General features: G+C 43.4%; 1 protein-coding gene across 1 annotated transcript in view; it reads left to right on the top strand.

The window, feature by feature from the left end:
• LOC106497456 (VPS10 domain-containing receptor SorCS1) overlaps positions 1-12,921 on the top strand; it is a 309,481-nt gene extending 296,560 nt beyond the window's left edge. The window contains exons 24-28 of the mRNA XM_067299556.1: positions 4,302-4,401; positions 9,304-9,409; positions 9,585-9,745; positions 11,109-11,227; positions 12,576-12,921. Coding sequence (XP_067155657.1) covers positions 4,302-4,401; positions 9,304-9,409; positions 9,585-9,745; positions 11,109-11,227; positions 12,576-12,632 — 543 coding nt within the window. The 3' untranslated portion in view covers positions 12,633-12,921. The remainder of the gene's footprint in view (positions 1-4,301; positions 4,402-9,303; positions 9,410-9,584; positions 9,746-11,108; positions 11,228-12,575) is intronic.
• Positions 12,922-13,869: the final 948 nt, after the last annotated feature.

The following is a 13,869-nucleotide window of genomic DNA, read 5'->3' as shown; positions in this document are numbered from 1 at the left end:
TTCCCACCGAGACCTTTTCCTTACCCTCAGTGGCAGTCAGATCAGCCTGTATATGTAGATTTGCTTTGAAGACATTTTTGTTAAGGTTGTAAATAAATCATACAAGAGTCGGAACCACTCCTAAGCTAAAGTCTGTAGACTTGTGATTCTCAGGGCTAGAAGTAGACTTGATAGAATAAGAAAGGCTGAAAATCCACTTTTCCACTCTCAGGGTGATTGTCCTGAGTGCTCTGTAGTTCACAGATCCTGTTGGGACCGTTGGAGGAGGCTCAGATAAATATTATCAGGGCCAACTTGCCCTGGAGAGGGGTATCCAGTCCCAATGTGAGCTTGGCACTTAACTGTTTGTAACTTCCTGCTTAACCTCAGATACTGAAGGTTTATAAACCATTGTATATGGCTTATATTTCAGATCCTTTTTAGAAGTACAGAAATGTATGTTATTTCTCCCTCTTTCTACGCTGTGTATATTTCTGTTCCTAAGAGAACCTGACTTTACATGCAAAGGGATAAGAAAATATTGTACCAAGCAAACAAACATTTTTAAAACATCTCTGAATGCATCTGTTCTTCCCTCAGAAATGGATGTCAGGAATTTTCAGAGCTGCCTAGGGAAGGCAGATGTCTGACTCTCATAAGAACTTCTGGCGTTCTTGAAGACCTCAGGCTGTGTTATTAAATTTTAGACTTGTTCAGATTCTAGAAAGCCCCATTCAAAAAGCTGCGGACCAAGGAAATACACTGTGTACTCTGAGCGGCATGAACAACTGCTGCCTGCTTTGATTCTTTGCGTATAGTCCTGGAACAGAGACTGCTATTTCAGGCTTCTGATGAAATACTGATGGTTTCAGGCAGGAACCATTTTTTCTGAGCTGCATTTTCACAGCATGTAGCACAATGAGCTCCTCATTCACGACCAGGTAATAATGCAATACAGTAGTAATAAACGTCAGCTGTGACTGCTTCTCTCTGCCTTTCTTCATTTTCCCTGCTCTTTTACTACCTCTTCCCATTCTACTAACCCCTTTCACCTTACTTCTGCCGTACTAAATGAGTGTGATCTAACAAACCTGTACCAGCTATCACTGCATTTTCTCCCTCTTTCTAAACTTGTTCTAACTTCAAAGTTGGCCCTGATTTGAGTGGAGGGGATGGACCAGATGACTTCCCAAGCTCCCTTACTAAATTATTCTGATTCTAGTAAGTTATGGTCCCAAACCAAGTCTTTGCCTATCTAGAACTCAAATCCTCCATGGCTTGTGTATTGTTTAGTTTGAAGAGTCTGGTAGGACCCAGAAACTGATTGTAAACCTAGTATAAGTACTATATTACTTATTCTGAAATGGATTAGCAAATACGTGATGAAGAGAGGAAGACTGCATGAACACCATAATAATGATTAATGTTTAAGCCTTATACAGCATGTTCTTCAGTAAACCTGAAATCAATGCGCAGTGGGGACCAGGATCCATATCCCCATTTCGCAGTAAGGTACACTAATTCCCCCACCTTTGGAAGCTGTACATAAAGCTCAGGCCACCACTCTAATTACACCATGTCAGGAGAGAGAAAGAAGTTGAAAACCAAAGCCAGTAAATATTTCAAACTTAAAAAGGATCGGATTTAGTGAGTCATGTTTGTTTGGTCTCAGCTGATATCAGAATTAGCTTTGGAGCAGTTGTTATCACTGGGGCCATCAGCTTGCCAGCCAAGAATATTGGTCGAACTTTCTCTGACACTCTCAGCATGTCTGCTGGGAGGCTGCCCCGGCACCTCACGGCTGTAACATCCCTGCCCGTGCTGCGGTTCTGTGCTCTTCGCTCTGCAGAGCAGGAGCCCACCGGCAGGCCAGGGGAGACCTCAGTGTTTCTTAATGGCACTGTTGCCAAACAACATCTCATGCTGACTTTCTCTAGGTTCTCCTCCCGTTTCTTGCCCAAATCTTTGATAAAACCATTCTGAGATACTAGAGTCTACATTCACTAGCTGCATTCTCAGTTACATGTCACATATTAAGCCAGCCTGTGTACAGAGGGTATCACGTATGGTTTCTGCCTCTGCCCTTTCCTTGACTGTTGTGTGCAGCCATCACAATGTGTTGAAGAGGACGATACAATTAGTTGGCTCTTTTCTTCAGTTTACTGTCCTGTGGTTGATTTTTTCTTTTCATAGGCTTGGCTGCCCCAGCAGCATCCGAATCTCAGAGTACAAAGCATGAAGTTAATTCCTACAGGACTATGGAGGAGAGTTGTTGGATCGTATTTGGGACAGGCAATGGCCTGGATGATGTCTCTCCCTTTACTTCTATAAGCCATTAGTGTATCTGGTTTGCAGCATATCCATCAGCATCTGTTGCTCCAATTTTAGTGATGAGGCACTCTTTGTAATAGTCAGTCTTAGTTATTAATATGCTGAAGTTCTTGGAGGGATATAATTTGCTTCCGATGCTTTCTTCATGTATTGCACAGCTTTGTGTCACCATCCCTGCTGCTCTGAGCTCAGCAGATGGATCTTTGTAAGCAGGTGGTATTTATTCTTGCTCTTGGAAGAAATATATTTACAGCTCATTCTGGCACCCATGGAAAAAAATGTAAACTTAAAAGAGATATATTAAAAATATAAATAAAATGCCTGTAAGAGTTATTGCCAAATTGATATTGGACCAAAGGCACCTATTCAAGTGATCAGAAGCCAAAAATGAAGTGTACAAGCCAAGAGTATTGAAAGAACCATTAAGAATGTTAAAAAAATAAAAGAGGCAGATAAATCTCATACTGTGATGAATGATAGCCAAGGAACATCTAATCATATTTGGGTAGCATTTACTGAAATAACTCAAGCAGACAAAAATGAAGAACATGAAAAAGATGGTGTAAAAATTATTGGAATGTTCTTTTTTCTGACATTTTTTCATTAATCTTCAAGAAGGAATAAGGATTTATTTAAACCAAATTAAATTAAGTGGTGAGCACCAGTATATGGTTCATCTTGAGCTTGATATGGCTGTAAAAACACGTTTTCAGCAATTGCATATTAAGGGCTGTGGAGGTTTTTTCTTTTTTTTTTTTTTCTTTTCAGTTTTCCAACCACCTCTCCCTAATAACCTAACACTCAAAACAGTGGGTATGTTGAAGTGGAAAATTATTCACTACTGTAAGAAGAGAAAAAATAGATGAAAAATCTAGAGAATGAACATACAAAAGACACACAACAAACTGTCAATAGCTTGTCTACAAGCTTTCCTTCTTGGTATACTTTTGGATTCTTGCTTTTAATGGCAACATGCCTGGAACTTTTTGGGTACACTTAAGAGCGGTGTGGATATGTGTGCATATCATAGCCCTGCGTGCATATGACAAACTGTCTCAAGAAAGGAGTGTTTACCAACAGATTGCACCAAAGCCTGACGTCGTTACTATACAAATACAGATTTTATGTGGTCTTATCTCAAGAAATGCCCATCTTTTCTCTTGGGTTATTTAAGGAGGAATAGCCTGCCTCATTTCTGCTCAAGCTTTATTGCTGTCATCAGAGTTTTGCCAGGATAACCTGTAGGTCTAAAAGCTCTGTGGGCTGTCCCTCCCATGAGAGAAAGAACATGAGCGCATGAAAATAGATGCAACATGCACTTTAATCCAAATGTACTCTGTAGTTGGTCAACAGCAGAGATGCTTTCAGACTTGACCTGTTTTAGATGTGTGCTTAAGGATTAGGGAGCAGCTGGCTTGAAACTTAGGGTTGGATTAAATGAAGCTTGGTTTTAGGACTTGAAATTTCAGTGTAAGCTGGGGTAAGGATTTAAACCCTACATTCTGGTCCAGGCATATCATGTGATGTGAACATGCTCTAAAATCATAGAATTGGCCATTCAATGGACAGGAGGTTATTTATTTTGAACAGATGACTGTTAATGATTGAAATACTTCTCTTTGCTTGAGTAGTAAATGCAGTTCACTCATGTGCTATTACTGGCTGATCCTGCAGGCACTTACATGCTCTAGTCATGTTTCTTTGGGGCTTCATCCCCTTACGTTACTGGGCTGCTCCTGGAGTGGTACAACAGATGCACCTTGTTGATATAAATCATTTCTAACCATACACAAAGCACTCTGGATATAGTACTGGCAGATGTGTTCAGCTGCACAGCCTCCCTCTTTATAAGGTGATAGGAATTTGTACTCTGAAAGTCTTGTGCTCTGCAGAATCTGCTTTGTGGGCAGCTCCACTTCGTACCCACCTTTTGGCAGTTTAAAGCAATGGTAAAGAAACAAATGCATTTTTTATTTTCTCCTTTTTTCTAGATTTCAGAAATACTGATCCAGAAACTGAACCAAAATTTTGTCCATTTTGAGTTGAAGCCAGGGGTTCGAATCCTTGTCCATGCTGCTCATTTAACAGCAGGTCAGTATCCACTTCATGTCTACATCCTCTCTGTTCATCTCTAGCGCAGTCAGCAGCATAGACCTTGATGGTTGTAGCGTGCCATTAGCTAGCAGCTGTACTTTAAGCACTTCTTGTTTCTATGACACAATAGCAACTCTGTGTACGGACCTACACCTCTGTGTAGGTGCCTACTCCACCTTACTTTTCTTTGTCATGCCAAAAAGGTATAGAGGCATTTACATTTAGTCCTTTTGTTTGCTTGATATGCAAGAGTTTGCTGTTCTTGCTGGAAATGTAACATAACTGGCAGTGGAAGTGTGTGCTTCTTGTCTGTCTCCGAAATATTCAACAGCTAAGCAGCACCATGGCCTATTCAGCCTGGATCGTACAGTGCAAAGGTTACTAGCTAGAGCTGGACACTTTCTTACATTCTGGGGTCACTGAAAATTCAGAGGAACTAAGCATAATTCAGAAGTTGTTTCGCAGTCTGAAAGACACACACATACAAACACACATGCACGCAGTTTTGTGCACTCACGTGAGATTAGGCTGTTTGGGCTTTAACTAAACCTGTCTCAGAATGAACCGTCTCCAATGTCCTGACATTTAATTACATGCCTTTGTGCATGTTCTGTATTGTTAAACCTTCATTTCACAGCACAGGCCCTGTTTAACTGTTACAGGAGAAGGAACAGCCATATCCGTGCTCAGGATTCTTAGGAATTCCTTTTATCCAGCAGTTGCTAATAATCCTGATCAGCTGGTGTCACCTTCTTTTGCTAACACACAAAACTGGCTCAGTTCACTGTACCAGTGAACTGCACCGAAAAAAGCTTTTTGTAGTATGAGCAGGTATGCTCGTATTGGTGTCAGGCCACATGCTGACCTGTCTATAAAGAGAAGGAAAAAGAGACTGCTATGAAAGCATGGAGTGCAACTGCATTTAAATAAGCCTAAAAGAAAGCCTTGGTGTTTGCAGTATTTCATGTTCCCTAAGCAGAACTTGCTCATATCTATCCTGGGAATATTGCTGCATGTTTCTGCTTTCCATTAGCTGTGGAACAGATGATCATATGCTTGCTTTTAGATATGTTAGAACCAAAAGCATATAAAAGCAGAGATACAGCATAGCTGATTAATCTCTAAAGAAAAAAAAAGTTTGGGCAATGAATTTAAGTATGCCTTACTGTTTTTCTTTTGTAGACTGTAAAAATTACTGATAGGCAGATGTTTCAGAAGAATTGCATGACTTTGCATTTAAGATTTGAATTCATATATATTTTACATAAACGTTATAAATGAAGCAGTCTTTGGCTTGAATTTTCAACAATGACCCATTATTCTGTATGCTGAAGGAATCTGATTTTCAGAAAATGCTTGGTGGCCATCTCGGAGAAGTAAGCTATTTGATAGCATCTTAATTTGAGCTTCAAATATGGAGTTACCTGAAATTGCTCATTGCTTTTGAAATTTGTTTCTGTGCATTTATTCTGGCTATGATCATGGCTGTTTTGCCTTTTGGTCAGTCTATTAAAGTAAAGATCAAATCCTGAAGGAATATTTGGAACTGATTTCTCTGGCCCTGAAGATTTTGTAGGCTTTTTCTCATGAATTATAGCTAGGAAGAACCTCATTAGATATAACTGGGAAAGGTTCATCTTTATCTCTTGCTACTTGAAGGGACATTCCTGATTTCATGCAGTGGAAAGAGATGACAGTTAAAACCACATCTCCAGCCCTGCCTTTAATGCAGGATGAATTTGGATCCAAGCTTTGCGCCATGTGCAGGGCAGTAACCTCTGCAGCTTCTCAGAGAGGAACTCTGGGCATGTCCACCTGAAGGAGTGCCGAGAGTCCCCAGCCGCTCTGCCCGTGCTCTGAGCTGGATAAAAGCCAGTTAGCTCCAGTCCCCAAACCAGATATTTAGCAGAGGTACTGTAGCATTTTTCCTGGGCGACTAAACCTTGTTTGCTGCACTGTGTGAGCTGAAAGCCAGGGTCTGTTAGTGTGGCATGCTGCCATGCTAAATGACTGTATGGCCTCCGGGCACGTACTGGCCTGTTTCTTGCTAGCTCAGGCCGAAGCAGAGGGTGCCCAGCTCAGGCACACTGTGCAAAGATACCATCTTTGTGCCTATTGAAAATACATGTTTTTATTTGTATTTACTTACACACCAGGAATGACTACTTTCTGTCTGTGGTAGATGCAAACAGTCATTTGTCCTGCAAGGTAGACACTGTTCTTCTCTTCTAAGCTGCTGGAGAGATGTGAGTGATTACTATAACCAGCTTCACAGTGTCTATAGGAACACTGCAGGATTTTGTCTCATGCAGAAATATGATTGAATAAGAATGCAAAATGACCCTGGACTGCCAAACTAGATATTAAAAAAGTCTAGACAGCAGCTATTGTGAAGTTTTTGAGGGAATATTGTTCCTTATCAAGCTGCAGAGGATGTGACTCAGTTCCCTATATGAACGAAAAGCCCTATTTCATGACATCAAAACTTGGGAATAGTTTAGAATTTGACTAAATGCCAAAAGAGCGATTTACTTTGCTGCTGAAAACTGTTGTTTGGGTTGTCAAGGAAGAAAAAAGATTCTCCTTTTGAAATCCAGTCTCTTAAATTAAATTAAAAGAAGCAGGGAAACCTGGAACTGGTACACACAAGCTAGCACCAGAAGCAGTCCCTAGAAAACAGATGATCCAGCAGTGGTGCTGCTCCGGTCCGTGGTATCCCTTCTACTCTCAGTCTCTTCACTTCAGCTCCGTGTTGGCCTCCTGGCAGCTCAGGGCTGTAGTTGGCTGAAGCACATAGCTCATCATGTATGAGTTTGTGTATGGGCACGTGTACATATACATATGCCTATGTGGGTATGAGTATGTTCCCATGCCTCAGTGCACACATATATTCCTCCCTGGGTATGTGCCTGGTCATGCACAGTGGAAATTTCTGCAGTGAGGGAGCTGCAGGGAACAGAAGTGCAGTTCTCTAAGCTGACTTGGTGTGGATATCAGGCAGAACTGCAGAAATGAGCCAGTTTGCGTGTGTGTGTGTGTGTTGTACATGAACACGTGCATTCCTTGGAGCGCAGGAAGAATGACAAGCAGTGGACTCAGCACATTTCACACCTCTGTCTTTTTTGTTCTGGCCGCACTGGAGAAAGAAAAAAAAATTTTTAAATAATGGCAAATCTGGACAACAGATTGCAATCCATTCATTATGTTCATTTCCTCTTCTCAGGAAAAAAAAAAAAAAAACAATGTCCCCAACCCAACAAACAATAACCCCAACTCTGTGGCTTAGTAAAATATGCCAATATTCCTCACAAAATAATTAAAGAGCTGTTTATTACCAGACTCTCAGCACAGCATTATAACAAGAACATTGAGTGAAGCTGAGCCTGGAACAGTCAGAGAGCCACTTTGTCATCACACACAACTGCAAACACCCACAAAAAATGGGTGCAAAGGACACAGAGCAGAGACACATGAGGAATTCCTAATAATGGATCATTTCACCGCCGTTCCTTAGCTTCCTGAGGGTAGCCTGCTTGATGTGGGTAGGAGGAGTTTTCTTCACTTCTCTTTGCAAACTTAGACTTTATCAGGCTTGGTGGGACTGCCAAGGGAAAGCGTGTGTGTGCGCGAGTGGTATGTCCATGAGTGCATGAGTAAGTGTGTGCTTGTGTGTGCATGTTTTTTGTGTTTGCTGGCTCTGTTTTAGAAAGGTTTGTTCGGTGCGCGTGTACAAGGGCAAGAGGGAGAGGAGGCATGTGCGGCAGTGCGTTCAGTTTAACTTACACTGTCTTGCAGGGGAAGTCACTGCCTATGTTTTGTTCTGTGGGTATCGCCAGGTAAAGACAGCCAGGGAGGATGTATCTGCTGTGTCCATTAGCCCTGTGTAATGGCACACCTACAGCTGCATGTCTGTCTACAGTATCTTTTGTTAGCGTCTGCATGATTGTGTGTCTGCATGGACAACTGAGATTGTTGGATCTGTGCGTGTCCCTCTGTGGATGCTGGATATCTTTCTGTGTGCGTGTGTGCATGTGAGTGATGGAGACTCTTTAATATAATTTACTTTGTATTTCTGGGAACACTGTCACCTCCAGATGTTTTGTGTGGCCTTATTTTGCAAGGAGCTATGAAAAGGAGCTGCACAAAACTCTGTGAGAGGCACAGAGAGACTCGTTTGATTAGTCTGCCTTTTTTTTTTTTTCTTGAACCTGTGCACTTCCTTCCATGGAAAACATGTGGGAGAGAGGACAGGGCAACAGGGGAGAGAAAGAGGTAGGTTATATTCAAAAGAGTGAGAAAGGAAAGGAAGAAGAAACCAAAAAACTGAAAATCAAGAGCTTGTCTTGGTAAGGCATGGATGCTGAGACAGTGTCTGAGATGGGAACTGGGCTTCTGTTAGGAAGGAAGAGGACTGAGCGGAGGACAGTGTGTTTGGTGACGATCTTCAGTAAAATTCACTAGCCAGTTGCTCGCTCTTCACTATGCACTGGGAGCTACCCAGACTAACTCTAAGCAAAATAGGAAGTCAATGTGAGAAATTATCCCGTAGGTAGCTCCAGGATCCTCCAGAAAGTCCAGTTTTGGTACCCAAGTGACCTCATTTGCAACTACTTTAGGTAGCTGTCTGCAACACGAGAGAGTATGTTTGAGGCATTCCTCTAATAACTGGCCAGACCTCTAAGCAGAAAGCTATAGGTTTTCACATCAAGTGCCAGGTTGAGCATCACAAGTGATAGCAATCCAAGCTTTTCCCCACTTGGATTAGGTCAGGAGAGGAGTCCGGGAGATGAGTTGACAGGTCTGTTACAAATGCTGTAGGGGAAAATGTGCTGTTTTTGGAGAGAGTACCTTTTACTCCAGGCTGGGAGGTGGCTCTAACGTTCTCCCCATCTCTTCCAGCTCCCTTGGTGGACCTCACTCCCAGTCACAGTGGTTCAGCTATGCTGATGCTCCTCTCCGTGGTTTTTGTGGGACTAGCCGTGTTTGTAATTTACAAGTTCAAAAGGTATGACCCTCCCTGCGCCATTTCCTTCTCCTCATTTTCATCTTTCACTGAAGTGTTTGGGTTTTGTGTTGTTGGGTTTTCTTTTTCTTGGTGATTTGTTTCTTGGTTTGTAAAAGGCTAATGCTACGTCATCTGCCAGAGCACCCCACAATGATGGTTTCTGTTAATGTTTTAGGAAGATTCCTGGCCTTAATATATATGCACAGATGCAGAATGAAAAAGATCAAGAGATGGTCAGTCCAGTCAGTCAGAGGGAAAGCATACCTAATGTCCCTCAAAGTGAGCTGATGAGCCCTGAGCAACTAGTAGATGAGAAGTTGGATATCCAGCCCATAGGTAAATAACTTGCAGCATCCTGCAGCTGGTCAGCCTCTGACTTATAATTGGCTAACCCTTTTCTAAGCCTCCCTTCTTCCCCATCTCCCTGCGCACTCCTCCCCATCCTCTTCTGCTGCAGTGTTAGTTTTGCTACAGGAAACCTTGCTAACTCTTCCCTCACCCTCACTGCTATGTGATGACGGGGAGAAACAACTTTAGTCTTTTCCCCTCTCCTAGTTGCTCTGTGTAGATCCCCTCCCCTTCTCAAAAATGCTCTACTCCTGCTTCACTTAACTTGTGCTGTCAGGCGACTTAATTTATTTTGCTGGGGCTGATGTAATTTTGTGGTTAAACCCCACACCTGAGTCCTGTCCAGGAGACCCTTCAGCCACACTCACCTGGAACATGGAGGTGAGCAGGTGATTCGGTAAGTCTAAAGTCTAAAAGCAGAATATTCTTTGATGTTGTCACTGCTATGGCCTTTGTGCTCTGCCAGATCTTGCTGCCAACAGCAATGCTAGCCTGACTGATTCTCAGGGAAGTAAAGCAGAACTGGGGATCTCTGCACCAGACAGCTGGGTTTGCCCTCAGGCTGATTTCTTCCACAGGCCTAAGGCAGGCTTTAGCAGGACTTAAAGTGAACAGGCTTGGAGCAAGCATCCTGGATCCACTGTACTTTTGCTCATGCTTGTATGATTGTTGTTATCCTGACTACAGTAACACCAGGGCTGTTGAGGTGGAACAGGGACGTTTCAGTCTGGGAACATGTTCTAGTAAAGCCAGTGTTGCTCTGGCTTTGCTCGGGCATTGCTCAGCTTCGCTTCTGAGGTGACAGTTCTGCAGGCCCAGACCAGAGGAGCAGCATCTGCCTCCTGCAAGTAAGGACACAGACCTATTTTAGAGGAACTAAAGTTTATAGCTGTTTTGGCTCAGACAGAAACAAGGCATAGTCTTAACTGCACAGATGTCTTAGCTGCACAGCTTCATCAGCTTAACCATGCCTTCACATCCCATCTGAGGATGTCCCTAAATTGTAAGAGAGTGTTTGCTAAAGCAGGCTTTGTGTAGTAGCTACTGCAGAGAGGGAACAAGGGGAAGGATGATTAAAAGAGGGAATGTGATGTGCTAAGACTGGGGCCTGCAAAACAACCTGGGAGGAGAAAAAAGAAGAAAGTCTCTTGATGAAACTGATGTCTAAGTTGGAAGTCATCTCCCCACTGCCATCAGTGCTGCTCTCTCCTCACCTGTTCACCAAGGAGAGATCAGGTAGCTATTAAAAGGTTTTTAGCAGCTATTCATCAGCACACCTGGACAACCCTGCTTAGCAGTGCACAGGATGGAATGAGGGGACCAACCTTCCCGTGTGGTGTTCCCCATACAGAGCAACCCCAGGCCACAGTCCAGAACCCAAGGAAAGGAAATGCAACCAAGGTAGTCTGGACAGAGGACTTCCAAAAGGCTTGTGGATCACCAAGAGGTTTCAAGCAAAGACCCGGAGCGGTGGGTCCTAAACTTTAACAATTCTTTTTTTTTTTTTTTCCCCCTAGAAGCCTCCAAGGCAAAATTGATGTAAGATGCTAAGAGAGAAACACCCAATTTCAGGCCATAAAAACAAAAAAACACTTTCCCAGAGTTAGATGGGCTTTGAGCTTCCCAAGGAATGGAATGACCATGGTTCACGTTGTCCAAGAGGAGGTGGAAAGGGTAGGGAAACATGCATTGTAACCGGTCACGTAGACTGAGGCGACAGCAGTCAGTCACCTGCTAGCCCCACTCAAGGTAACTTCAAAACATCTCTCACTAATGCTGGGAACTAGTTTTACCCCTTGAAACCCTTAGGATCAGAGGTGTAAAAAGCCTGTTTTTGTGGGGAGCCTGAACTGTATGAATTTTATTTGTGCAGCTATAGCTGTTCTGACTTTATACAGTAGCTAGCATTTTGTGGGTTCGTCAGCTGTACCCTGTCCAGCAGCACACTGTATTGAACCAGAAATTGATTTTTTTATATCTCCTTAGTTTACCTCTGTAACTGCACCAGCAAGCACAAAAGGTGAATGTGTAATATAGATAGACTCAATTCACTATCATGAGGAATCAGTCCAAAAAACTCCCTAAGAGTGTTTTCCCATCCTGGCAGTAAGACAAACAAGGAAACTGAATCAGAGCTCATTGACAAAATGAAAAGGTCTGAACCTAGGTATGAACAGATCAGAAAATGCTAAGGCTCTTCAAACTCCTATACAGTCACCTCATCTGTTTCTGGAAATCAGCAATCTCTTTTTTAATGAATTTTCTTTCCTGTGGAAAAACAAAGCAAGACTGTAATTGGGTGTTTCTCTTTTGTATGCTTGTTCAAAAGCCAGTTTTTTTCACCCCCTTTGACTAACATTCAGGGACCCTTGGAATCTAAATGAAGGTTGCTGGATGATTTTGTTTTCTCTCCAAACCCTGGCACCACAAAACACAGTTTCTGTTTTCTGGATGCGAGCAGTTCAGGCTCTTCTTTTGCAAAGGCAAAGCTTAAGGTGATTTGTGAAATCTCCAACACTTTATCACTGCAAATGAGTTGCACATTTCCTCTGAGGAGCTCAGCCCCTCCTTCCCTCCACCCCTCTGCTCTGGCCTCTCCCCGTGCTCTTCAACACGGGTGAATCATCTTCATTAGCAAAAGAACAGGACATCACCTTCAGTGTTTTGAATGACAAGAAAACATTTCTGGGAAGAACATGTCAGTCTGGAACAGTTGAATCCCAAAGGCCAGCGAGGTGATACCTTCAAACGTCTCCTTCCTTGCCTAAACACATTTGCTATTTACTGACTCTCTTATTTTGTTCTTTCTTTGCCACAGGAAGTATTTCCACAGCTGCTGAGCCCCAGAGCACAAAAGAAATCCCTACCTATGTAAATGGTTGAACTGAGGACACCGGTATATATGTATATCTAAAAAAAGAGGAGAGCTCACTGCATTCGGACTTTTTAATTCTTCAGATGACAAAGGGTTTTTAGCTTTAAGCCTGTGCATGTGGACATTATACTGAGACCATAGTGGAACTGCATTGTACAGGTGTTCAGTTTTAGTGGGGGTTGGGAGGGGGGGAACAACACCACTCTTCACCCCTGTGGCTCTTCCCCTCACCCCTCCACTTCTCTCTTTTTTCTTATCTGTCTCTAATTTGTAGGAAATTCATAATTGATATAGGCCAAGAATATGCATGGGGGTCTCTTCTTTACAGAGAGGGGCGGGCTGGGATGGGGGGGGGAGAAGGGTCGGGGGAGGCGGGAGGGGGCATCAAGGGTTCTTGGCTTTAGATTTAACGGCTCTTTTAGCACTTTGGGCTGCGGGAGGGCTAGCCACCCCAGCAGACTTTCACAAGGAATCACACTGGAGTTTAAAGGCACTGAAAATATTCTCGGGTCAGTTTGGTTTATGTCTTTGTTTGGACTCTGCCCTTCCTTCCTCTAGCTGCAGCTGCTGCCTGCGCCCCACGGCTGTGCGGAAGCCGAGCGGGCGCGCGGGCGATCCCAGCCGCAAAGCCAGGCTCTTTCTTAAGCAGCTTCTTAGCCTACTCACACCAAGGTACCCACCCTCTGATAGCACTGCTCAGAGATAACTCCTTCTGCCTCCTGACCATGGACCGAGCAAAACTAGCATACATTACAGGCAGGGAGGTCTGTCTACACTGCACTTTGAGGAGGTTATTGCCAGCATGAACTTACACTGTACTTTGTACCAGCCTTACACCTTAAAGTTTGACTAAGAGAAGGCCCTAATAATGCCCTCAGCGGCTTTTAGTGCTGATGTTTGGATTTGTCTGGGAAAATCGCAGGAGATCTCTACCTTTTGGGAGTCACCCTAAGGCCTGTCATTTTTTGGAAGACATCTAGTCCATAGAATAGGGAGCAAGGAAAAGTTTATATGTGGTTTCTCATGGCCTTCTTGGCAAATCCCACTTGGTCACAGATGTGCGAACCACTGCTGTTCTGGGCAGAGGAGGGGAGAATGAAGCAGGACTTGGGCTGAGATTGTTCGCATGCATGCTGAGCCCCAGCACCGCAGGACAGCTCCTGTACGAGATTTGGTTTCTGGTCAGTAACATACCGTTGTGTCTTACGCTGCAGCTGGAACTGTGACTGCAGGACAC

Source organism: Apteryx mantelli, chromosome 7 (assembly GCF_036417845.1).
Source record: "Apteryx mantelli isolate bAptMan1 chromosome 7, bAptMan1.hap1, whole genome shotgun sequence".
In the NCBI taxonomy this organism is placed as follows: Eukaryota; Metazoa; Chordata; class Aves; order Apterygiformes; family Apterygidae; genus Apteryx; species Apteryx mantelli.
This window is presented reverse-complemented; position numbering and strand designations above follow the sequence as displayed.